Source organism: Phasianus colchicus, chromosome 2, assembly GCF_987193195.1.
Source record: "Phasianus colchicus chromosome 2, bPhaCol1.hap1.1, whole genome shotgun sequence".
Lineage (NCBI taxonomy): Eukaryota > Metazoa > Chordata > Aves > Galliformes > Phasianidae > Phasianus > Phasianus colchicus.
The window spans coordinates 19292641-19318895 of record NC_143437.1 but is presented as its reverse complement, the minus strand read 5'-3'; the positions used below and the strand labels follow the sequence as shown (position 1 = coordinate 19318895).

Below are 26255 nucleotides of genomic sequence, written 5' to 3'. Positions count from 1 at the left end.
ACCCAACAAGAAATGACAGAAGTACAAAGACACGTGTCACTGTGTTACAGTTGGAGAGATTAGCACGGTGGAATGGCAAAGAGACAAACAGGAAAAGAATGCTTACCCATTTAACATTGCCTTCTCTCCCTGCCACTCATCACTTTTTTACTAAGGAAGCATCATACAGTAATTGAGCTTAAACAAAGGAAGGCATCTTAAAATCAAATCATTGTCCTGAGATCATTAATATAGAGGTATTGTATTGCCTTACATCTCATTTAAAAGAAGAGCCACTTCTCTACCCCCTAGCTTTAATATAGACTCTCTAAAGTGTCAGTGAAGGTGTAGAAGAAAGCAGTGCTTCACCCACATATTCATGCTTAATTATTATTACCTAAGACTACAGTTTGGGGTAAATCTTCTTAGATATATTACTGGCAATGATCATACCTATAGACATATCTTTTAATGCCCAAGGAGTACTGGATCTTCGGTCTACCAGCATATCTAATTCTTATAACAGTAATTCATGATGACAGACTTTCATTTGTTTAGTTTTGGTTCCACTAAGTAAGAAACTATCTAAGAAGATTTGCTACTTCTACAGTGTTGGTCTTCTAACTAGTGATTTTTTCAAGACGAACTTCTCACAAATGCATAAAATCAAGTAACTGGATAATGTAGTGTTATATTCTGGCTTTTAAATCACTGAGTTCACTCACTGGTTGTGAAGTGATGGAAACATAAGAGTTACTAAGAAGTTCTGAAACCTAAAGTAAGAAACCTAAAAGAGAAAACAGCCTGAATTTACTTTTAGCATTGCTGGGTTTGCCATAGCTCCTGAAGTTTGGGAGTAGAGTGCGATAACTGAGACCCGCAGACTTCCTTGTACCTGGGGGAGAGGAGAAGTCCATGCAGAGAAGCCCAGAGGAGGGCCACAACGATACTCACAAGACTGAGCACCTCTCCTGCTAAGATAGGCTGGGGGAGCAGGGCTTGTTCAGCCTGGAGAAGAGCAGGCTCAGTGAGGGAGACCTGATAGTGACAGCCCTGCCCACGACGGCTGAATCACAGTCTCTGCTTTATTTATTTTTATTTCTGTGGCATGTTGAGTGAAAACAAACAAACAAACAACACTTCCAGCTGTGCGAAAGCCTGGCACAAGTCTGCAGACAGCCACCCCAACCCAGCCCGGAACCTTCGTCGGGCGGAACGCAGGTTGGCGGAGAATGAGTCGGACCGGAAGGTGCTCAACGGACGCGGCAGAGGGAATATGGCGGCCGCCGTGGAGAGCTCACGAGGGCAGGAGGCAGTGGGCGAGGAGGCGGCCAGCGGTAACGGGGGGTAGCGGTAACGGGAGGGGGGCATTCCTCTCCTTTGATCCCCTCCCTGGGTTGTCACCCTCCACCCTCTCTGCCTCGTGCAGTCTGCCGGTGGGACACCACAAGCCTGAGCACCCCTCAGAAGTGTTCTTATGGCCGACGCTGCCTGCTGCCTCCTCAGCTGCTATTGGGTTCCCCCGGCTTCTCCCGCTGGACATAGCCGGCAGGCCACTTCTTACAGGGGCCCAAGCAAATAATTTTGGCGGCTGCTGTGTGTGTGTGGGGGGGGGAGGGGGGATGAGGTACAGGCATTCAGCGCTGAATCTAGGGGGGGTGGTTTGGTGATAGAGCTTCCAGAGCTTCTCTCGGAGAGATGGATGTTCATAAATGTACGTGCCTACTCCTAGATCGCTGAGCAGACACAAATGAAGGAAGTATGGAGATGTTCAGAGCTTGGGCTGGAGAAGAAAGGGCTCTGTGCAGATCTGAGAGTGGCCTTTCAGTATCTAAGGGGGGACTGTCAGAAAGGAGGGGACTGGTTAGCACAGTCTGTTGTGGCAGGACATGGGGAAATGGTTTCAAACTGAAAAAGGGGAGATATTCAGATTGGATATAAGGAAGAAAGTGTTTACAATCAGAGTGGTGAGGCATTGACACAAGTTGCTCAGACAGGAGGTGGTTGCCCTGTCCCTGGCGGTTCTGAAGGTCAGGCTGGGCAGGGCTCTGAGCAGCCTGATCTGTTGTAGGTGTTGCTGATCATTGCAGGGGAATGGACTAGATAGCCTTTAAGGGTTTCTTCCAACTCAAATATGTTATGTATTTTCCCACCCTTTTACAAGGTCTTTTTATATGGAAATTTTATTAGACTTGAATCAGTCTAATTTAGTACAGAGCTCCAAGTACCGGTTCTGATAGAATTAACACAATTTGCATTCCTTTGAGATACCTCTGCTTTACCTAATGCTGTTGACACATTCTCTCATATGTTCAAAATTGGCAGTGCTGAAAACTGCTGCAGCCTCAGTCACTCATCTTCCTGTATTTGTTGAAAGTGCTGATTACCTTGCATAATGATTTTTGGTATTATCTAACATTATTCTCTTAGTTTATTTGGAGAGGCTGTTATGTGTAGGAAAAAATGAATGTGTGGTGTTACAGTTTTTTTTTGTTGTTGTTTATTTGTTTTTGGCTGTTTTTTAAGCCTATTTTGTTTTATTTAATAGCAGAGTAATGAATTGGTTTTGCTATGGTGTGTATCATTAATTGAATAGATAGGATGGATTAAAAACAGATGTCATTAATAGCTGTCCCCATTATTCTATGGATCTTGTCAAGCACCTCCTGACTTTGTTCTCATAATGATTTGGTTGCTAAAGGTAACTGTAGTAACCTTTAATTAATGTAGGAATACTTACAAAATTGAAACACTTGATCTGGTGGAACAAAACTTCTGCAGTTTTTTTCCTGATGTAGCATGAGAGGGATAGATGGATGAAAGGTAGTGAGCTGCATGTTAAGTAGATGAACAGCAATCAGCTCATCTCAGAACCATTGGGGACTGTCTCTTTGCAGGTGGGACTGCAGGGGAGTCAGAAACCAGCTTTGTTCTACCAGTCACTTGGTGGACTTCACAACCTTGTACACGATATGTTTATATATGTAATCTGAAACTTCTGGGTGGCACAAGTATCGATGGAATAGGAGTGAATTGTCACAGTGCTGCACAGTTACCTGAAAAAATAGGTAGACTGAAGTAATGAGACATTTTAGTACACCCTAAGTTTGCAGCTAGTTTTATTCTGGTTAATCATTCTCTCTGTTAAAGTCTTGATTTGACTCACTGATCAAGCTAACGAAAGTAGCAGAATACACTTTGTGTGTGTTTGGTTCGCTGTCAAATTGACTTTTCTTTCCTTTCTCACAATTACTTGATTCCAGACTTGAGTATTTTAACTCCAGTTCCTACTTTTGTTTTGAATAGGGGATGGGGTAAGCAAATCTGAATGTGAGGATGTTTTATTTGTGTTTGAAGTACTTGTGCAGAAACAGAAAGTAGAACAGAAAAGCTCATTTACTTTTGAGATACCTGACAAGTCTTTTGATTCTTGGTTTCACAGGGCGGTTTCTGCTTTGTGTCCTTTGTGCTTAGCTGATTATTTTCCTGAACCAGTGTTTTTTTCCAGAAGCATACATTGCTTTCATGTATGATATGCCCCCCTACCTTCAATTTAATCTGTGTACATGCATTTAAACACTAGATGTCACTGTTGGAGTTTGTATAGAAGTATATGTAGCCATATGAATACATATATGTGTGTATATATATATAAATAATTTCTTTTAACTGGAACATACCTTTTTCCCCTCAAATTTAACAGTCCTAGTGATAACAATTTTCATTAATATAGTAATAATTTCTAGGGCTATCTTCTTCCTTCTATCTAACCTCTTAAAATCCTGTAAAACATTGCTGAGAGTAGAAAGTCCTTCCACTGTATACTTTCTAATAAATTTGTAATGGTGGTTTCATACCTGCTTGAGCAGTATCTTGAAGAATTAATTGTAAAAGCAAGGAGTGTATGGCCCTGAGCTCTAATAGCATTTGCATACAGAACAAACTCAACTTGAGATGGATCTTTACTGGAGACAGAAATCTTGATGCTTTTTTTTTTTTTTCCCTAGATTCTGAGATAAGCTCAGGACTTCCAGATGACAGCTACTCTTCTGGGGATGAAGCCTTGGATGGAGATGATGAGGATGAAGCAGCAGTTGCTGGACATGTGGCTGAAGAGACAGCAAATTCCAAAGCTGGTCCAGGTTCAGGCTGGGCAGATGCCATGGCAAAAGTACTCAACAAAAAGATACCACAAAATAAGTCCATCATCTTGGCCAAGAATAAAAAACTGGAGAAGGAGAGAGAAAAGGAGAAACAGGAAAGACTGGAGAAGAGAAGGAAGGTGAGAAAAAGACTCGGCGTTTCATTGTACAGTCACAGTCAGATAGGGATGTGGGCATGGTCACCCAAGCAGAGACTTTGAAGAGCAGAGGCCTCAAGGCTGAGATTGGTGTAATCCATAATGTGCTTTTGATTCAGTTTGCCCCTTTTGGTTTTCCATGGTAGATGGTATGCTGGTGTCTATGCTCTAAATTACTTCTAATTCTGAAAATGATACAAAGAAAACAAAACCGTAGTGTTGTTTTTTTTTGTTGTTGTTTGTTTGTTTTTGTGAAATTTTAATTCCACACTGTAATTGATTCACCTTCAGGCTAAAAATTTATTAATACTTCTAATGTTTCATCTTGCTAGTTCTGTTTAAGTAGGTTAACCAAATTTCCTGCTGATAGTCTGGGACATACAGTGGTTAGGCTGCAGCCTGCCCCTTTAATAGAGCTCTGGTAAGGTATCTCCTCAATTCTAGCTGTCCTAAATACTCGTTTTCACCCAATAAATGTGGAAGTACTGTGAAGCAGAGGTGAGCTACAGGTCTCTAAGCTGACTAGTTCATCCTTAGTAAAACTTGAGGTCAGTCTTGCTTTTCTTAATTTCTTGCTGATGCAAGCTAGAATATGGCAGGTCTTTTGATCAAAGGTCAAAACATGGTCATAAACTTGTGAGTTCGTAGTAGTCTGCCTGAAATTATAAAGATAAGGGCTCTGAAATTCCGTGAAAAGCTTGTGTAAAACACACTTAATGAAATACCATCAGAACTAAGAACACTGTTAGATTGTTACAAGTTGGGGAGAAAGTATTCTTAAATTATTCCTGATGGAGGTGTTGGAGAAGTATAGTATTCCACTATGGGAATTATGGTCCTTGATCAGTTGATCAGTTTTGGATTTGAAACAGGGAACCTCAAAAAAGACAAAAATTGGTGTTGTACATGACAGTTGAAGAGTCGTGAAAGGGATTCACAAAGTTATGGAGTGGCTTGGGTTGGAAGGGACCTCAAAGATCATATACTTACAGCCCCCTGCTGTGGACAGGGTTGCCAGCAGTTAGATCAGACTGTTTAGGAACCCTTCAAGACTGACCTTGAGCGCCTCCAGGAATGGGACATCAATAGCTTCTCTGGGCAGCTGTGCCAGGGCCTCATTGCCCTCTGGGTGAAAGAATTCTTATTACTATCTAATTTAAACCTTCCCTCTTTCAGTTTAAATCTGTCCCCCTTTGTCCTATTGCAGTTATCCTGTGAGCATTTGGTACTCTCCTATGCTTGAGTTCTCCTTATTGCAGTCTTTGCTATGCCTCACTGTCAATCATAAACCTGCTTTGTGATTAATTCGGTAGGGGAAGTCAAATTCCTGAGACTCAAAATATGATATTATGCTTGTCTTGATGTGCCCACAAATTTATTATTTATAGATTTATCTGTGATGGGCTTGTGGAGTTGGAAACTGTTCTTGAATAATTTCTTTGCCTGTAGCTGTCAGTGTGAAAGCACTTGTGTTTTACTAGACCCCTTTTGCTTATCTCAACCAGAAACATCACTCTGGCACAACTTTCTGTTGTAGAAGGGAAATGACTGAGATTTCATTGGGGCCCCGTTTTTGTCAGCACAAGGGACTTGTCTTAGATCTGTTGTCCAGTGCTGGTGCTGCCCTTACCATCAACCAAACAGAGCTTTTGTTGATTTTTTTTTTTTTTTTTTGGTTGTCTTACTGCATGTTGTTAGAGTATGCTGCATTGTCAAATGCCCTGTGCCACTTACTTTGTGTAACAATATTTATAACAGCTCGATAAAAAGCGGGAGTGGGAAATGATGTGCCGAGTGAAGCCAGATGTTGTCAAAGACAGAGACAGAGAGAGAAATCTTCAGAGAATTGCAACAAGGTAAGAAGTTTTTTTGAAAGCTTTCTTTAAATATATGTATATCTTAAAGGGAGGAAAAGGGGAAGAAAAGGCCTGTGCAGGTAATCTGTTTCCAATCAGATTGAACTCCTAAGAAGTGACTAGCAGGAGCCAAGTGATTTATATGCAGATCTGTGTTTTACAGTATCAAGTTCAACAAAAGATTTTAGAAGGTTTCTGAAAGCATAAAAATTCAGACAATAATGCAATGTTTGCCTAACAGAAGTGCTTTGTTAGACTCCCTTATTTTGTTAATTTTATGCTCTGAAAATGCAGAACAGTTGTTTCTGCTGTTCTATTTTTTCCTTCTCTGCAGAGAATTCACCAGATCCATGGCTGCTAAGTACAGTTGCCTGATTTGCATTATTGTAGCGGTGCTCATCTAGTTCTTTGTGGAGCACCATGTTGATATTCTGTCTGTATCTGCTTGTTTCCTTACAGGACTCACTCCTGTCCCTTGTACTCCTGCTTCAGCTGCTCTTAAATTCTTGTATGATAAATTTAATAGCTGGTTGTAGAATGACTAGCATCCTCCTGGAGTTGAAAGGGGTTTTTGTATTGATGGTAGTGCAATGTATCATGCTTGCTTTGGGATCTGAAAAGTTGTGTTTGGATTTTTGGTGCTGGTTTCTAGTAATAAGTGGGAAGGAAGACTGAAAGCCTCCTGTATTGTAGTGAATGTTACTTAACAGAATTGAGGTTCAGAGTAACCATTTTTGGGAACTAGAAGCCAGCTAACATCTGAACTTGTTAATTTCTTTGATAGAAAGTCCATATCTATAAAGGCAGCTTGAGTTAAAAGCTTTTTTTGTTTTTTCTTCACTTCCTCTCTGCTGCCCACCACCCTAGAGGTGTAGTGCAGTTGTTTAATGCTGTCAGGACACACCAAAAGAATGTTGACGAGAAGGTGAAGAAAGGTGCGAGATCTGAAAGACAACGTGCTAAACTGCTGTCATCTGTTTCAAAGAAAGATTTCATCAATGTTTTAAGAAGCATGGACGGTGCTAAAGGAAACCATAACTCTGATAGAAAGACTGCAAAAAGTAAACAGGTAGGCTTGCATGCAAGATACCTTCTCAGTGTACTTACATATAGTCTGCTGGTGTGTCTGCTGTATCCAAGAGCCTTGTTTTTTTTTTTATTACTTAGCCTTTTTTACTTTTACATAGGTCTCCTGAGAGAGCGTCAAGCCTTGTGTACAAATAACTTGTTTTACCTGTGCTTTTATTGAAATACATATATTAAATTCTATTTTTAAATTCTATTTTAAATTCTATTTTAATTATTATTTTTATCTTGAGTTTTGTGCATTGTGGAACAAACTGCTAAATCGTAATGAATTATGACATGTGAAGTTTGGGCAATAGTAGTTACAAGTTTTCTAAAATTGTGGTATGTATTCATCCAACACGGTGTATATGACTGTACTACTTCTGTTTACCCACAGATTCAGGTATTTCAAACTCATTTGCTCTGGTTGATTAGGGAACTTTAAGGCTTTGACATAACAAGTGAATACTGCAACTGAGAGAAACTCAGGTGTGTTAAACATCTGTAGGCTTTTTTCTCTCAAATTCTTTGTGTGTTAGACTGGTGGAAGGTTATTGCTGATAAAATGTTTTGGAAAGAAGTATTTTAACACACCTTTTTTCCAAACATAGGCAAGATAGGCAGTTTATTTGGACTTGTTTAAGTTTTTATCAGTCCAATCAATTCAGTAAGTAGCTCAGAGTTAAAAAGAAGTTGCTCAGACATACAGTTTCTTGTATTTCAGAAGCTGTGTGTTTTTGACACACTAGTTGTGTTCAGGTTTGAACTTTGTGCTAGATAGTGGGTGGAATACTTCTGTTGGCCCAGGCTTGCAGCAGTTAACTAAGTGGGCTTTTGGTGCCAGAAAGAAATACTTCAATCAGCTGGGAGACAACAGTTTGTCATATGTTTTTTGTTTGTGTGTGCTTGGGGAGCTTGCTGAAATGCTGCCTGACATGAAGAGCTCATAGAATTTTCATGCAAATGTAACATTAAAGTATTTTTTTGAATTCCTTGGATAATGAGAACAATTTAGCTTCATGCTGACACTTTATTTTTCCTTAAATAATTCCAGCTTGCTTGTTTGGGTGGGGGGCATGTGTGTGGTTTCGTGTTTGTTTTTGTGTTGTGTTGTGGTGTTTTTTATTCCCCAGAAAGCAGAACATCACTAATAACATTGCCTACCAGTATTGCTGATGTTAAAGACTAGTCAAGATTGTTATTGACTCAGCAGTCATGGGAATTATCTATCAGCTGCAAAAACATGGTAGACTGACAATGAATCAACAGCTGAGTAAAAACTGGGATTTTTTTTTGCTTTGTCAGATTGTGGAAGGGCAATTTTCTAATTATCAGGTCAGAAAACAGATTGCGAATGTTTCTTTACCATAGGAGAAATGTCTTATTTTGGCAGTATTAATAACAGCATATTTTCATTAAAATACTATTGAGAAATAAAGCTTCAGATACTGACTGGTAAAGAGTCATTTTTGAGCATTGGTAGGTGCTGCTTTCTTTTGTTCACAAGATTCAGAGTTAGGAGTTTTTCATCATGAATGTAAGGCTATATTGTGGGTTTTCTTAGTTTTTGTTGTTGTAGCTGTGTTTTTTTTTTTAATGTTAGTGTTTGCTTGGGTAGACCCACTCTTCTTTCCTTGTTTCAGTGCCTCTCCATTCAGCACTGAACCAAACTCTATGACAACAACTTGAAGAGTAGTTTTATTAATCTGCCCTTATTTCTCTTGGGAATATATTTTACCAATTTAGCACACTCCCATCTTCTTAGTAGTTAATGTCTGAAATTGAAATCAAATTTTGATCTTCAATCTTACCATCAGATTTATACAGACATTCTGCCACTATACAGTACTGCTGGATTCCACAGTTGTATCTTTGCTTCTTGGTCTTTTGAGGGTATTTCAGAGAATGGTAAGTAGAGATGAGGCTTTGAGATGGTGAATTCTATAGAATCCTGGTAGATTTTTGAGCCATCTGAAAGCTTTTCTTAGGTTTGTTAGGGCTGGTTTTCAAGCTGTTTATTTCCTTGTTTTTTATCCTTTTGTAGCAGCCTGCTTTCTTTTTAGCAATTGGGATTATAGTGTGTATTTCTTTTTTTTTTTTTAAGGAATATTTTTATTTATTTCAACATAAATGATGGAAGAGATGCCAATCCCAAACTCCAGGCTTTGTGCCATCAATTAAAATATAGTCCAGAACAATAAAAACACTACCACACCCACATAAAACAAGCAGTCAGCAAGAAAAATAACAGAATAAAGTTTTCTTAGTGAAAGCAATGCTTTCTTTGCTCACTCCTTGTGCTGTGAAAGGAGACTTGACTATATTTGTGAGAATGGGCAAATACTTAGTTTTCTTACTCTGCGGTGGTTTTTTGCATGAAAGATTTGCTGCCATGTTTTTGAGGGTTTGGCTTCTTCCAAATGTTAGGAATTATTGAAGATACCCCTTACAAAGCTCTGCTGTAGCTGACTATTTAATCAAGTATAGGTATGCATGAGAAAAATAAATTGAAAACCCTGTAAAGACTGTAGTGGTGGGATTTTGTTTTGGCACAAACCTTTTTAAAAGTACATTCTTTTTCCACCAGTTTCATGCCTTCATGGGAAGAGCAGGTAACCCATACCCCTGCCAGAGCTCGCTGTTGTTTATAGTCTCATACTTCTAGCCATTGGCCTAAACACCCTTTGGTGTACCCACCTAATGCAGCTGTGAAAGACAGACTGTCAGGTCGTGAATTTTTTTCTGTGCCATTTGAAACTAATCCCTTTTCAGGTTTTCTGTGCCCAGATGGGAGTAATTACTCTTCTGAGCTGGAGCCAAAAGCTTTGCCTTTCATATCACTAACTGTTTATCAAGGTATTTCTTAATCCTTGCTGAGCCAGCTGACTTGTGTCATGTTTTTCTCTGTTTTTTTTTTTTTCCAAGGTACTGTACAAGCTGCTTGCCTCTGGGTAAGATCATGTAATTTCCTTCCTCCACCATCATCTTATCTGAAAGCTTTGTAATGAGGAATAAGAATGTAATAATGGGGAAGAAAAATCTCAGTTGTTTAGTTTTTTTGAGTGGGTTTTAAAACTTTTGAGTGGTGGCATTCTTGTTTTGTGAGGGTTTGTTTTATTTTGTTTGGTTTTTTTTTGTAAGCATTTCTCAGGAGATACAAGGGCTGTCAAGTCTTGTTCAACAAAATCCTTACAGAGTGTGTTATTGGTTAGATCTTGGCAGTTTCCACCTTTAAGATACTTTAAGAAATGTTATTAATCTACATACAGAGTTTTGTGAGGGGTGTTTTTGTCTGCTTTCCTAATAGTAGTAAATGGTAGAGAAACTCTACAGGCTGAAGTCATCTCTGTGGCTCTACGGCAAATTCAGGAGTGATAATTAAAGGATTCCTTTTGCTATGTGTAGAGTTAAGTTCCTTTCAGATGTATGCCTCTGAAAGATATGTCATAGGGCCTAGTGTGGATGGTATTTTTGTCATGGATACTCTGTTCTTTTAAAGCCTCCCAGTCTATTCATTTCTTTTCTGTAGACTGTCAGCTGTTCATCTGACCTGGCCTGGGACTTGGGGCACAAGGTGGTCTGCAGGTGAATGATAATAGATTGCAGCCAGAACTGAGTCTATACTACTCTTACTTATCCTTTCCTACTCTTACTTATGCTTTTCTTAAAAAGATTGCATAAATTTATTTTTTTCAGTTTTAATTTTTAATTATGATATATTTAAATGATATATTTCAGTATGCGATTGTTGAGATGTTCATTCCTATTAGTTGCAGATTATCTTTATACGTATATAACATTCTTCAGTTCTCTTGCAACCCAGTTCTCCAACTGAAGTATAAGACTCCACTGAATTAGAATAGACTTTTAGAGTTCCTTTAGGTGTCTTTAACAAATTTTGGGTGCTGCTAAGATTACTGCCATAGGGAAGTACTTTTGCTTTCAGAGTTGAATGAAGTTTCTTATCTTTTAAACCTGTAAAAGTATGTTCGCTGATGCAATAAATTAGAGATCTGAAATCTTAATTGTAAGAAGGCAAAGAAATTCAGAGTTAATGTTCCTGGAACAGTTTCAGCTCTCTTCTCTCACTACAGGGGCAGTTGAACAGGGTTATTCATGTTGTGATTTCAGCAGAAACACCAGAAACCTTCCTCTGGCTTTCTGCTTATCATTTGTGCTGCTCTCTGTGAAGTATTATTGGGTGATAACATATTTTCTAGTGGCATGTGAATAAATGATGTGAAAGTTACAAATACTCTCTGTGACAAGCATAGCTTGTGCTCATCAACCTTTAATTTTGAAATATGCCTTTGCTGAATGGTGTCCTGAATGGTTATGTTTGCTAGAATGAGCTTTCTCATAGAAGCTTTGCTGCAGAGCATTTAAAGGGTGGAACTGAGAGTAGGACTTTCTGCTTTACTTCAGTCACTATAATTCAATGATAATTTTTCTATAAAATCTGATGCTGCCTGTATGACTTGGAGTACAACTTGATTCCTGTACTGTGATGCTCTCTGGAAAAAACAAAAATGTTACTGGTCTCAAAATAGTATCTATTAGTAAAACTTATTGGTGGGAAGGAAGATGAATGCAGATGAACACAGTTGTTATCTTATATCGAGCTATTGATCGTACGAGAATTGAAATAAAGTGATTTTTCTAAAGACTTGTATTCTACAAAAGCTGCAAGTGTTTGCTAAGTGACTTGTAAGTATCGCCACCCTGACTCCAGTCATTACAAACTTTTTCTTCCTTGTGAGATTTTAAAAATTGATAAATATTCTAAACAGTAGTTGGAGAACTGTTCAAGGGTGCGAGGATTACTGTGTTTCTAACTTTGACTCTGGGACACAAGAAGTCACATGGAGCTTTCATTTGTCAAGTTAGTTGAAGATACAAATGTGCTTTCCAGCTTAAGAGTTAATCTGTTTAAAACGTGCTAGTGACTTCCTTCTTTTTCTTGTAGCTGAATAAGTAGTGGCTGTTGGCATCTCATTCTGCATTTTTCCACAGTTTCCATACAACATAATTGGGGAGGGGATAAATACTTCCATTATTTTCATCAATATGTCTCTTCTGGGGGATGGGGGGAGGATTCTGAACAATTTCTTTAACCAGCTGTAGGAAGTAATCTGTTCCTGAAATGTGGGGGTGAAGGCAGGACTTCTAGAAATTTCCTAAGGTGCATCTGCACCTCTTTTAAGTTTAAAGAAAACATTTTTCTTAAGTGATAATGACATTTCAAAGTAGCACAGGTTTATTGCTACAACTCTTGAGTGCTGGCTTTACAGAACTAATTGAAGGAGTAACCAATGCACACGTATGTGCCAGCAGATTTGAGGGAACAGCCAAGTATTAATTTAGTTCAGCTGTGGCCAGAGTAGAGGTTGTTCTTGTTCTCCCAATTTTAACAAATGTCTTCCTGTCCCATGCACAGAAACTTTAATTTGAATTCAGTGTCAAATCGTGCATTTGCATCTCTCTCACGTGTATGTACTTTCTTGAAAGTCATTTCCTGTATATTTGGAGTTTGGTTTTAGTCCAGATAGTTGGCTGATTACCTGACTGCATGCTGTATTCTTGTTTATATCCTTCAGATAATCATAATGCAGTGCAGTCTGCCATCAGTGTGCCGTACTCTAATTTCCTTGTATTCCTAAGATGAAAGGTGATTGTACTATAAATATAAGCTGTTTGGTGATGACATTTTTCATTTAAATCTGCAATCTGAAGTTTGCAGAAGGATGGACTGACTTTTGGGTCATCAGTAGTGTTCTATGTTGAAGATGTACAAGCTCTATTTTCTATCCAATGACATACACCCTTAACTGTCAGCATGGGAATATAGAGCGCCAGAATTATGTCTACTTGATTGATAAATGTCAAGAACTTGATGCTGTGAGTTTACTTCCAGGTAAGAGGGATAGAAGTTGTGATGCTGTATCTCAGGTTCACCCTTTTTCCCACTGTTCTTGTCTTCAGACTTTTCATTTTATTCTCTGTTGCAGGATGTTTTCTCTTATACTCAACTAGTAGGCAGAAAGGGGAAAGCACTCGGTTTCCGCCAACCTGTTTGTTTTGTTTTGTTTTAATCCTCTTCATGTTTGGAACACAAAATAGGTGCTTTCCCTCTACACTTTAGGTCCCAGCATGCAATTGTATGCTCTGGCCTGTGATGCTACAGCAGTCCTAACAACTGTTTGCATAGGACTTGTTTCCTCTTTGTTATCATCATTCATGCACAGTCCAGTTTGATGCAGACTTCAAAGATACAGCTAGTATGTGATCAGTGAGGACAGATATTTTAAGAGAATTTGGCTACTGACTTATCAACTGAGATGATGACCTCAGATCTGGGGAGACTGGTCTCCCAGATGTTTATAACTTGGCCAGACCTGGGAGTATGGTAATGAAGATAGAAAAAGACTATTTCCCACTCCAAAATAATCATTTAATGATTTTTCAAGTTCAGAAAGAATGCATGACAAGATTTTAATGAATGCCTATAGGAAATACTTCTTTCCTCTTTAGGGCTGTAGACAAAATGTTCTAAGTTCATATTGCCTTGAAACTGGTTGAAATAATTTTTGTTGAAACACTGAGAAAACTTCTTCTGCCTGAGGCAGGTGTCTGCAATGGAAAATTTCAGCCTAATGCAGCTGAAATTTGGCAAGTTTAAGTGAATATAAACAGAGACTAACAATTGAAATGTCAGGCAATATTGAAACAGCTCCATCTGTAATATTTGAGTAACTTGCCTATTTCACTATTAATGCACTGGGGGGCTGTGGTGTTGTTCTATTTTCTCAGACAATGTTGCCAAGCTGGTTTTCAGTAAAACTATGTCTAAAATAACCACAGACTTGTGGTGTACATCATCTTTTGATCTTTCTGTAAGTATACAAAGCACAGACATCCAAAATGTCAAATCCTATTAGAATTCCTTTACTAAAGTGTAAAACAATGATCTGAAGAATTATTTTAAAAGGAAATTTGTCTTCATCTGTGACTTTTTTTGACTAAAGTTGTAGAAACGTATTGTGTGAAAATGGGAGCTGAGGAAAATCTTTCCGTTATGTCTTTTATTATGCTCTTTTATTTTTCTTGCAACAATGGTAAAAAGGTCTTTTTTTCTGAATGTTTCTGGTCTTTATTCTATACGGATCTTTCACTTTTTCCAAATTTCAGTTCATTCAGGCTTTTCTGTAAAGAAGATGCCTCAACTGTCAAACAGCCGCATCCCTAGTTGCTTCTGACCACTGACTGCATCCTGCCAAACTGATAGTTAATGACTTCTCCTTACTGCTTGTAAATGAATCAACTTAAAATTTTCAACCAACGCCATCCCTGAGAAAATCTCACAAGTTTAGGACTGTGGATACAGCCTTGTCTTAATAAAAAGTCAACATTTAGAAAAGAAAAGGCAATTCCACTTTTACTAAGGCTTCCAGCTCAATTTACCAGGTAAAAGTTGCTGTCTGCTTTTGGTGTTTTTCATAACTGTCTCATAAGCAGAATGATGTAATTTGAGAAAACATAGCTACACACTTCACAGACTTTTATAGAAGAGGGTCTCTGGAAGTAAAAAAAGATTGGGTGGAACTTGTCTATCTGAATGAGCTCCCTCGATCTTAGCAATTTCTATTGCAAATTATCTTGAAAAGCAGTTTCCTTACTCTGAAGTTTTATTAAGGTATAAAATGTTCTTATTTCCAGATTGTTGAGTTAGCAGATATGTATTGTAAATGACCTCTGCACACCTGCTCTTCTGTTTATCTTGGTAGAATTCAAGAGTGATGGGTCAAACTGCTTACAGTTTCCAATGGTTAGAAGGTTGCCGAATTCAGTATTTACTTTTTTTCCTGTGGCATAATCTGACCAGTTTTTAATGACTGTTTCTGAAATTGAGTGGAAACTTATAAAATATGTATTAAAAAAAAAAAAAAAATGGCAGCTACTACAAATAATACTAACACAGTCGTCTTATAAAAGGTCAAATCTTTCCGACTTTGTAGCTGACCTCTGTATGGTCTTCTGTTTGTGGCCTCTTTTGTTTCTTCTTCATCTGCAGTTGTAAAAGCCTATGCAGAAATGTAGAAGGAAAAGTCAGAAACAAGGAGAAAATATAGCCTGACTAAGACAAGAGCACAGGCAGTTGATGTATTCACTCTCGTATTTAAAGTTCTAAAAAGCAGCCTGGGAATACCCAGGTGTATAGTCTGTTTCTTAATGAGTTTGCATGCAAAGATGTGGGAAATTACAGCAGTGTAAATTCAGAGAAGCTTGGATTTGTGGGTGTATGGGATAAGTTGCTGTATGGGAATTCCTAAATCATGGCCTGAAATAGTAATTGAGCACCTGGTGAGGGGACACAGCCAGTCCTGGGAGCACAAGTGAAAGCAATTCACCTGTATGACCAGAATGGGTTCTCCCTAAGCCTCTTTTAAGGGCTGGCTGCTACAAGGGAAGGATCTCTACATGGAGATTTCTCCTTATGGAGTATTTGGTGAGCCCTGATCCTTGGGATGGGTAAGCAAATCTTTCTTTCTTTTACTGTATTGTGATAATGGCCTTTTTTTGGGTAGTTTATACCTGATACTGCTTTTCTCTACAGTTGGGAAATCTTAGGTTCATAGAATGGTTTGAGTTAGAAAGGACCTTTAGGATCACCAATTTCCAACCCCCCTGCTATAGACAGGGAAACCTCCCACTAACCAGGTTGCTCACAGCCCCATTCAGCCTGGACTTCAATGCTACCAGGGAGGGCGGCATCCGCAGCCTCTCTGGGCAAGCTGTTTGTCAAAAGCCATTTAAGTTAAAGTAGGGACTATGAGTGCAGGAGCAGTTAGCCAAGCAAGGTGCTTAGTAGTCATAAAAACTTCAGTATTTCATATTTAGTAATGAAAATATGCAAGAGGCAATTCATTATGTTTCTTTTCTTCTTTTATGTTTTGCATAGCTATATTTGTTTCAGGACTCGAATGTAAGTGGAAATCCTGAGTCAGAAAAAGGGGGCTATTAGACCACTTCTTCCTAATCAGCTGTACTCTGATATGATTTCTTAAGTGCTGGAAGTAAGAGACCAGGTTATATTTTTAGTCTTCTTCATTTGAAACGTTTTGGAACTTGTTTTGCTATGCCTCTTGTTGAGTCTTAATGGAAAACAGTGGATTCAGGTAATTCAGAAATCTGCAAGCTGATAACTTATTTTTCAAAAAATGATCAAAATACTCTGGCCAATGGCCTGCATGCTTCTGTACTCTGTTGACAGGCAAGCTTCTTTCTATTAATAGCACTGAGAAAGTCTTAGATTTCAAGCTGAGACATTGCCTGAGTGTCTTTCATAAACGGGTGACATCTGAAAAAAATCTGTTTTGAATTGAAACTATTTTATCTGAAGTAAGCTATTAAAAGTCATTAGTACTGGACTTCTGAAGGATGGTGTGTAGAAGGCCTTCATCTTGAACAGATGCTGCTAGGCACCTCTGCTCTAATTGTGTGTTTTCTAGGTATGTTGTAACGATTCAGAAACTGCACTTCATAACAAAGATGTTGTGGATCTGGCTAATGTTTGGGGTGACAGCTGATCCTTAAACTCCCCTGTGTCTTCATTACTGCACTAAGTATGTATTAAGAAATGTAGGACCAGTTTCTTTTTATCTCTGAATCCCTTTTTTTTTTTCTGGGCTGAAATGCTAACTATCTGGAGAAGTTCGTTCTTTTATTTTGAATCGCATCCAAACAGAAAAATACTTAGTTCATTATTTTCCTTTTAGGAAAATCACTGGAAGCTGGTAAGGTGGAGTCCATTTAAGTTTATTCTTGGTAATTAACCAATAACTGCTGATGGTCTTTGTTACATGATGAACAATATTTTGTAGATTGTTGTTATCTGAGGCTCAGTGTTAGCTAGGACAAAGAGCTGTTCTTTCTAATGGACAACATGGTCTTATCCAAGTCAGAATTAAGATTCTCAGTGAAGCAGTGCAGCTACCTTATCATAGTTGTCTTCTGAACAAAGACATTACAATTAAAGTAATTTGAATACCATAGCTAGGGATACAAATTCTTGTCTGATAAGCAATGAAAGTAAAGCACCATATTATGTTATTAATGACAGCCTTGATTATGTGCTGTTTTCAACCATACTACTCATTGGATTGCCGTCAAGAATTTACCAATCTAAGTTCTGTGTGATCTTTGCTTTAAGGATCTTATTGTTCAGGTAGATGAAACATGAAAGCTGTATGATGATTGACAGATGAAGAAGTAATAGAAGTAATAGGTGAATGCTGCAGTAGTAGTGGCTGGTATGGTAGGCATTCATTTCACCGTTGTTGGTACAAAGGCTGATAAATAGCCATTGTAGAGGTGAACGTAAAAGCAAATAAGGGAGGATGATGAAGTAGTTTGCTTTTTAACGGGGAAAAGAAAACACATGAAAATGAGCAGTGATGACATACTGGAAAGGTATACTGTCTGGAATTGTGCTTCCAGATGTTTTCTATGATAGCCTAATAAAGGGACGCTTTTTCCGACTATCTTCTCTGTAACAATTTGCAATATACTTTGAGCTAATTTTATTTGTCTTAGTTTCAGCTGGGATGAAGTTGTTTACTTCAGAGTGTCTGGTATGATGCTGTATTTTGGTTCTAGGAGAAAAACTGTGTTTAAACACACTAATGTTCATAGTTGCTGCTAAACAGGGTTGTACAGAGATAAGGCTATTTTCAGCGAAGAACCCAAGGAGATGGGAGGGAACAGAATTAGGACAGGTGATTTTAACTGGACAAAGGGATATTCTGTGCCATATAACATCATGTGGAAGTAGTTTTGAAGGGGGTGGGAGTAATCTATCTTTCTTCTGGTGCTTGGAGGCTAGCTGGGCATTGGTCAGGGTGTGGTGAGCAATTGCTTGTGCATCACTTGTTACGTACATTCATATATCTATATGTAAAGTCATAACTATTATCCACTTTCTTTTCTCTATCTTAGTAAATAATATTATTTCAACCTGTGAGTTCTGCTTTTTTTTTTTTTTTCCCCTGATTCTCTCTCCAAACCCACCTCTCCCCACAGGGGAAAAAAGTGAGCTAATGACTGTGGGGTGCTCAGCCACCTGCCAGATTACACTACAACAGTTGATTTGGAACGAATGTGAGGCTCAAACAGTTAAGATAACAGCTGATCTGACTGGATGTGTTAACACGTGTTGTAGTAGTTTGAAAATTGCTGGTCACAACGTCGATTTTTGTTCATCATCTCTGGAGGTTGGGTTAAGGCTTTTATTTTGTTATGCTGTGTGGCCTTGGCTTATATAATGATACAATTGGCAGCTGAGAAACAAATCTTTTTTGTATCTTCGGCATTGCAGTCATCTTTGGGTTTTGGAAGCCGCATGGTTGATACCATTAATGATTATGCTCTTTGCTTTGTATCCTGGGAGAGACCGGCTGTGGAGAAGATGGAGGAGAACACTTTCCAACAGTTCTCAACCTCCGTTTTACTTTTCTTTTTTTCCCTAGAGCTCAAAAAGAGTTAGTTACAATAGCTCTTCAGAATTTTGAATATCCGTGGGATGTTCAAACCAGTGTGCTCCTATTGCTATGCGTCATGAAGCTGAATGTGCTTCAGCTTATGTTTAAGATTAAACAATTATTTAAGAATAATATCACCCAGACGTTTGCCCTGAAACAGGATAGTTCTCAATGGAAGGCAGTATGGAATGGTATGGGCAGGTGTCTAGAGCAGTGGGCACCTCCAGTAGTTTGGATCTTCGCGTCTGAACAACTGCAGAATCCTGAAAAACTAGTAGAATATTTGGAAAAGGTTTGCTCTCACCCTGGCAGTTCTAAAGAGGTACAAATCACCTGGGGCCATGCTGAAGCCTGGCCTTTCAAGCTCTGTTGAACACTATTCAGCATCCTCAAGGGGAAGAGAATACTTCTGTGTCTGATGACAATGCAGCAGACCCTCCAGCTCCTGAGACAATCCCTGCAGCAGCTCCAATTCCTGCAGTTGCTCTGCATTGTTATTGGAGTGACTGCTGTCGTTCCAGCCCTCCAGATGAGCCTGCAGTTGCTCCTGCTATGGGTCTTGTGGCTGTTCCACATATTGCAATGAGGAAAAAGAAAAAAATCCCTCCTGTTGGAGGTGTATCATGCCCAGAGGTACAGCATTGTGGTACCTACTTTAAAAAGTCTGCAAAAAAGCATTTTTATTCTTAGGTGAGGTATTTTCATCTGACAGTTTAGAAGAGTTGTTTGAACTTCAGGACAATGTCTTCTTGCTCTGTATTTTACAATACATGAGTTAAATGTAATAGAATGCATTCCTCAAGGAGAATTGTTATTATAACTAACTGTAATATTTCGTATCGTTGTTGCAAATCAGCTCTGTGATCTATTTTCTGTAGGCAAGGGTTATTTGCAGGTGTGGTGGGTTTCTTTTAGTATGTCAAGGAGTGGTCTAAAAGTGATTAGCATGCTGGTTGCCTAACAACCTTCACAATTTCTTAGCTCTTCTGTTATAATTTAAATTGCTTCCTGTGCAAGAGGTGGTGTTTGTAGGCTATTAGAACTAGAACATGATGTACTTTAGCATGCCTACTTGTTTTTTTAAAACAACCCAACAACTTAAATATTAGAAAAAGGCTGTTCTTTTCTAAATGCTGATTAAAATTCAAATTACTACTAAGAACGAGTGAAGAATGTGCCCTGTTTGTTTTGTTCGTTTTTTTGACTCTTCCTGTGTATGTAGGTGGCTGAATTTTTTTCTTTTTAAACAGTAGCAGGGAGCAGTGTGCATATTAACTGAAGTCATCAGTTGAAATGAGCTGGACCATGTATGTTTCATGAACTTTGAACTCTGTGTTCTGACTGAGAACAGAAGATGATTAATCTCACAAGTTATTTGCAGAGTTGTGTCCCCTGGAAGGTGCGTGATACCTTCTGGAGTAACTCTCAGCTTGTAGTATTTCTGTACAGTTTATTGCTGCTTGAAAAAATGTGAGGAGAATGTCTGTATGGTTGGGCATGCTCTTGCTGCAGCAAGTGGTAAAATTCCTTGTGCAGCAGCGGGATTTCTGAGACTGTTGCTATCAGAACTAGAGCCTTGCAAGTGCTGAAGAGCTCCAGACCTTCCTGCATGCAGAAGGGCCCTGTGTTACACTTGAATTCTTTAAATGTTTTTGCTTTTTCTGACAAATACTGATTTATGAGGTTTCTAATGAGCTGAGGCTGAAGAAATCTGTTTTCTCAAGCGCCTGTGATTCTTCTTTGCAACTGAGCATTTCATAATGATGCTAATGATTTTTTTTTTTCCTTAAAGCTAGATAAATGCTTGTATTTAGAATTTCTGTGATGTGATTCTGACCTTTCCAAGGTTGGAGCATATTTAAGCCTCTGCATGCCAACCCATTGCATTCTTTCTCATTCACGCATCCTTGGTTGTAGTAAAACCCAGAGGAGAATATGAGGATGGGGAGATTCCTCATGCAGGTCATTAAGTTGTGGGTGGTCTTCTGGCTGCGCTCAGAATTAAAATCACTATTTGTGTTTCCCTTGCCTTTTTGTAACAATTCCAGTGCTTCAGTTGCAGAGAAGTTTGACTGAGAACAACAGGATTCAAAACACTGCAAAAATTAATGCATATGCTTAATAGCAATGTAATTGTGGGCTTCAGTGTGCACAGGAGACTTTGTGGTATGAATAAATTTCTCATACCATGCTTGGTGTTGTCACTTCAAATATACCAAGGCATTTGAGTTCAGTCTCATTAAGAGAGAGTGTAAATTGTTGTTGAATGATTCTTGTCTTAAGAAATAAACAACTGTGTAGCATTACTCTGCTGCAGAGTAGACTTCTGTTGTGTAGGTGGCGTGGTCTCTAAGCTCAAAAAAGCTTTCCAAAATCAAAGTAAGTTTCTATGAGACCTGAGCTCAGAAGTTCAGTGCATAGTCTCACGTAGTCTCAGTCTCCAGATCTTTGGGGATTTTTTGTCTTTTGGGGATCAGGTGTATGTAGGAAACTATCTTATTGAAGATCTCACTGTATTTCAAATAATTGAAAATTGCAAGTAGTACTGATTATTAAGCCCAACAGGCTTTTTTTAGTTTTTTTTTTTTTTTCTGTTAAAGGTGATTACATCTTCAGCTCTACTTATATTGCTGTTTAAAATACTTAAGCTATAGTACTAGCTGAGACAAAACTGAGAAAATTTATTTTCCTAGAGCATGAACTTTGATATTTCTGAAAACAAACTTAGAGGTAAAGATTTTGCTGGTGTTCCTCGTCTTGCATCTCTTCCTTGTACTTTCAAGTGCTTTTGTTTTTTATGTTTGTTTTCTTTTTTATATGTGTTCTTATGTTTTAGTGGAGATTTAACACACGTCAGAGTATGTGTGTGGGTTTTTTGAGCTAGGCTTAAGGCAGCTTTCTTGGGGATAAGGAAGAGAATAGCAGCAGTCATTTGGAGAAGGATGCAGGCTGGCAGGGAGGGTGATTGTCAGATGTATGTGAGAATGCATTTTGGCAGATAGACTTTTTAACTTCTTTGCTGTGACAAAAGCCTCCCTGTATTTCAAGTTCTTAGATGTCTGTATTGAGCAGAACAGACGAACCTGGGGAGGCAGTTCAAATTAATTAGACACGTTAGAGTTGTTTTCTCAGGGCTTAAAGTCATTGCTTTAGAGATATTTATGTTAGAAATTCCTTCCCTGACAGGTACAAATAAACGTTTATTGTATATGATGGTAAAGAGAGATGCCCCTGCAAGCTCTGGTATTTCATCTTCTTCGCAGAGGAAAGGCATGGGAGCCCAGTGTGCTGATTCTAATTCTTACATTTGAAAAATGTTTAATACCCTGCAGTTTCTGTCTTCTGAACACTAGAGGAATTTAGACTTCAGGGGAATTTCTACAGTGATAAAGGCAGAAATACCTTTATTTTTGCTGTTGCGCAGATGTTCAAGTGGCACAAATACTGTCTTTAATCTGTTTGCTCTATTTTCAGAACATAACCTTTTACACCATCACCAGTAAGTGTTACAGGACTTTCTTCAGCCTGTGCATAGGTCTCTGTGTTACTCCATAAGCATCCAGGAAACAATTCCAGCCTGGATCCTGCAAGTGATGGCTGCTTGTTCTGGGTGACAGACCTAAGCTTTGTTGTTTGTTGGTTGATTTGTTTTTATTAGGATTTCAGTTCTTTTTGTTCTGGTTCAGATTTCAGAGATTACGTCTTCAAACCAGTAATAGTTTGGGAAATATGTCACCAATGCAAAATCCTTGTATCAGACTTGAGCTAATGCTTAAGTGACTCACCAAGCGTGGGAGGTGGCAGTTGTGGTATCTCTCCTCAGGTGGGCTATCTGGCCTTCCCAGCAAATGGGCATCTGCAGTAGAGTAATCACAGCTTCGGGTTTTGGTCTCTCATTGCAGCGAATGATATCAAATGCATCATCATGTGCTGGAGATGCATTGGTAACTGCTCCTTCTCTGACCCTCTGAAGTAGGTTCAATGCCTTCAGGCAAAGAACACATCCATTCAAATCTGTGTATAAAAGAAGGGAAAACAAAAAAAGCAGTTGTTTCACTCCCTACCTTACTGTTTCCCATAGTGTTAAGCACTTATGTTTATATAGCCTGTTTTGTTTGCATTTGGGGATGTTCAAAGGGGACTTTAGTGTTACAGTGGTATGTGGGAGAGGTGGATGAACAGCTGACTGGGAGTTCAAAGGCAGTTGAATAGAGTGAAAGCCGGTTTCGTTTCCAAGTGCCAAGAATCACTTCTGTTCTACTTAGATGGAACTAGATTATAGCATTGAAAACCCAAGGGCATTAGCATTCTTATATAAAACAAGTTGGGAAGTGATATTAGAGTTGAACTAATTGTTAATTGTACAGATATTCTTGCTGCATATTTTCTTAAGTCTCCAGGAATTTTTTTTGCGATAGAATGGATTTGGGTGGTTTTTACTGTGAGGAAGAAATAGAGAGGTAAGTGACTTAGGAATGAAGATACTAAACGTGGGGTTTTCTTCACTTGGGAGCATGCTTAAAATTGATTAAACGTTTGCTTTCAAGTATTTAATCTTCATCTTTCAGGCATGGATATGTCTCTCTGTCTTTCTTCTTAGTGCTTGTATAAACTCCTATTCAAACCTTTGTGGCTCCTTGCATAGCGGATAATGCTGCAGAGGATCGGCATCCCCCTTTGTTGAGGTCCTGCTTTTGTTCTCTTGTTCACTTACTGAATAGTGGATTGTGATAATTTGAGCATTGGGCTTGTCAAAGCCTGAGCAGCCTTTCACTGGTGCTGCTGACAATGTGTTCTGTGTGTGTGTGGGAAAAACAAATGACATCTCTTGTTTCATTATTATTGCAAAAAAATAATTAAATTTGTAAGGAAAATGGGGATTTTTCCATGTAAGTATTTCAGGTTTTACTCTATTATATGTTCAAATAGTGATTATTTCTAAAATATCTGGGATTAAAAAAACAAACAAGAAAACAAGTGTTTTTTTTTTGTAATCATTCTGACCTTATCCTAACCTGGAAAGGAAAATGTGTAGAACGACAGAATACCAAAGTTTTCTCTAGTATGGTTTTTTCCACTGAGAACATCTTAAGGTCTTCCTACAGACCTGCACTGTCTGTCACTCTCTTAATTCCAGTTAACTGATTACCCTGCCTGAAATGATTTCAGGCTTTATGGGGAATAGCATTTGTAGTGAATTGCTGCAACAGTGAAAGCAGATAGGAGTCACTTCCCTGGGGAAAAAGAGAGTTGTTGTTTTTCCACTGCTGCTGGAGATGGGAGTTACACCTCCAAATAACCATCAATGCAGCTATGAAGACAAATGAAAATAATAAAAAAAACCTACATCTTGAACAGCTTTGGTGGTTGGTGGTGGTTGTTGTTGGGCCTAGGGAGATTGCTTTTGGAAGAGAAAGTGTTGAGATGTGTCATCTTCTTCTTTGTGGCAGTCATCTTTCACAGAGCTGCAGAACAAATCACGTTTTGAAATCATTTCTGTTTTGAGTAACTATTAGAAGTAAGTTGTCTGGCAGGCTTCTTGTACTCAGGTAGCTTCTGTTGGTGTGATGTGTTAGGTTTGCAGTGAGAGATCTGCATTTTCTTCTAATTATTTCTTTTAAATTTTATGCTATTTTCTCCCAGAAACTACATGATCTGCATCTGCAGAGGATGCCGTTACAAATAGCCCCTGTCTGAAGGTGCAACGTCAGAAGGGGGTGGTTAAACAAGTGAATTGGTTCCCAATTTGAGTGGGGCAGTAGGAAGGAGATAATGGTATGAAATGCCTGCTTCAGAGACATCACAGGAGTAAATTTTTTTTTCAATTCCTTCAATTCCTCCTTGGTAAACTAATTTTTTGCTTGTGTGTTGGACACTGATTGTTCCTCAGAAGTAATCTGCTGCTGAGGCTTAAATGACTGAAGTTCTTCTTCGGTACCTGGAACGTTTTTCAGTGTTTTCCTCCAGTAACAATTGGAATGTCAGAATTACTTCATCCTGTTCTTTAAAACTGTTGCCACAGGATGGGGCTGTTGCACCGCTCAATGTGCTCCATCACTTAGAAGAACAACCTAGCAATGTTTTCAGTGCTAACCTGAAACTAAGGCTCCTGTCACTTTTCTTCATTATTCACTGGTCTGTTTAGCATGGCTTCAGTTTATCCGCTTCGAAGAAGCGCAAAATTTGGAATAAGGTGTTGTTGGCATGCTGAGTGTAGATCAACTTTCAGTTTCTTTTAGAGGCAGCTTTGCACCATATGACAAGTCCAGGTAGTGAGCTAATAATCCACATAAAGGGGATTTGGTTCACGTATCGCAGAATATGTTAAATATTAAATTTAGGTTTTTTTAAGCCTTTATTAAATCCATATTTGTGTTTTATAAATGTGCCAAGAAGTGTTCTAATGAAGCAGCACCTGGGGGTTAATAAATGATATCATGAATCCATTTTGATTGCCAAGAAAGATTTTAATAAAGGAAGCCATGCCCAGGGTTGACTGTTTCATCCACAAGGAATAACTGTTTTTTTTCTGTGTTCCCTTTATTGGTTGGTTAAAATAAATTCACTTATTTGCATCAGGTAGTTATGATTCCCCTGTTTATCCACGTAACATTTGTGTGAGGTGCTGACCTTTGGTATGTCTGTCAATGCAAATTTGTGTGAGGCATTATTGTGGTTATATGAAGGCTTTCCATCTTCTACTGCCTCTTTCACATTCATCTCATCATCCTCTTCCTTCTCCTCCCCTCAAACATACAGGGTGAAGTGAAGTCTGAAGAGGGACCAGAATGGAATATACTGCGTGATGACTTCATGATGGGAGCATCTATGAAAGACTGGGATAAGGAAAGTGATGGAGAGGGCAGTATGGAACAAGGAGGTGGTTTAAAACAGGAAGATGACAGTGACTGAATGAAACTGAAAGCATTTCAAGATACTTTACCTTTCTTTGTTTGGAATAAAAATCAACATTCTGTGAATGTACAGTACTTGGAGGCTTTCCCTTCTTAAAGAGTTTTGTACAACTCGAGTATGTTTTATCCTCAGTGTCCAACTTTTTAAATATAGCTTCATTTGCTGTACTGAAATCCTGAAATATTTTTCAAAACATGTATAATTTTCAACATATTTCCAAAACATTTTGTGCAGTCAAAATAGTGGCACTTGCCCAATGAAAGATGGATTTTGCCAAGGTCATTAAAAGTTTATACATTCGTCATGGCAATTGATGTATTAGTGTGCCTGCATTTCCAAATCAGTGTTACACTTTGAAAAGTTGTTAGCAATTCACAGTAGAAATGGCTAACAATAAACACAGAAATGCTGTCACCTTGTAAAGTTATCAGGCTCCTATAGAGACTTTATTACTTTGGCTAGGAAAGGCTTCATAGATAATAAAGAGAAGTAACGATTAATGTGATAGTTCTGGTCTTAGAGCATTAATCTGATTGAAGACAACTATGGAAACATTTGTAAAATGAGTTTTGACCCTACTGATTGGCTTTGTGTGTGTAT

The 26255-nt window shown here is 38.6% G+C and overlaps 1 protein-coding gene across 1 annotated transcript; it reads left to right on the top strand.

The window, feature by feature from the left end:
* Positions 1-1218: 1218 nt before the first annotated feature.
* On the top strand, positions 1219-25943 carry RRP15 (ribosomal RNA processing 15 homolog). The gene is made up of 5 exons (XM_031595884.2): positions 1219-1316; positions 3987-4261; positions 6038-6135; positions 7003-7204; positions 25500-25943. Exons 1-5 carry the CDS (start codon positions 1256-1258, stop codon positions 25650-25652), a joined length of 789 nt encoding a protein of 262 aa, XP_031451744.2. The 5' UTR covers positions 1219-1255; the 3' UTR covers positions 25653-25943.
* Positions 25944-26255: the final 312 nt, after the last annotated feature.

What these genes read in the sequence shown, in the direction of transcription:
- RRP15 (XM_031595884.2), top strand. Translation starts at nt 1,256, where the DNA reads ATGGCGGCCGCCGTGGAGAGCTCACGAGGGCAGGAGGCAGTGGGCGAG. An exon ending in GGGCGAGGAGGCGGCCAGCG is followed by an intron (nt 1,317 to 3,986) that starts GTAACGGGGGGT and finishes TTTTTTCCCTAG; the next exon opens with ATTCTGAGATAAGCTCAGGA. An exon ending in AGACTGCAAAAAGTAAACAG is followed by an intron (nt 7,205 to 25,499) that starts GTAGGCTTGCAT and finishes TCAAACATACAG; the next exon opens with GGTGAAGTGAAGTCTGAAGA.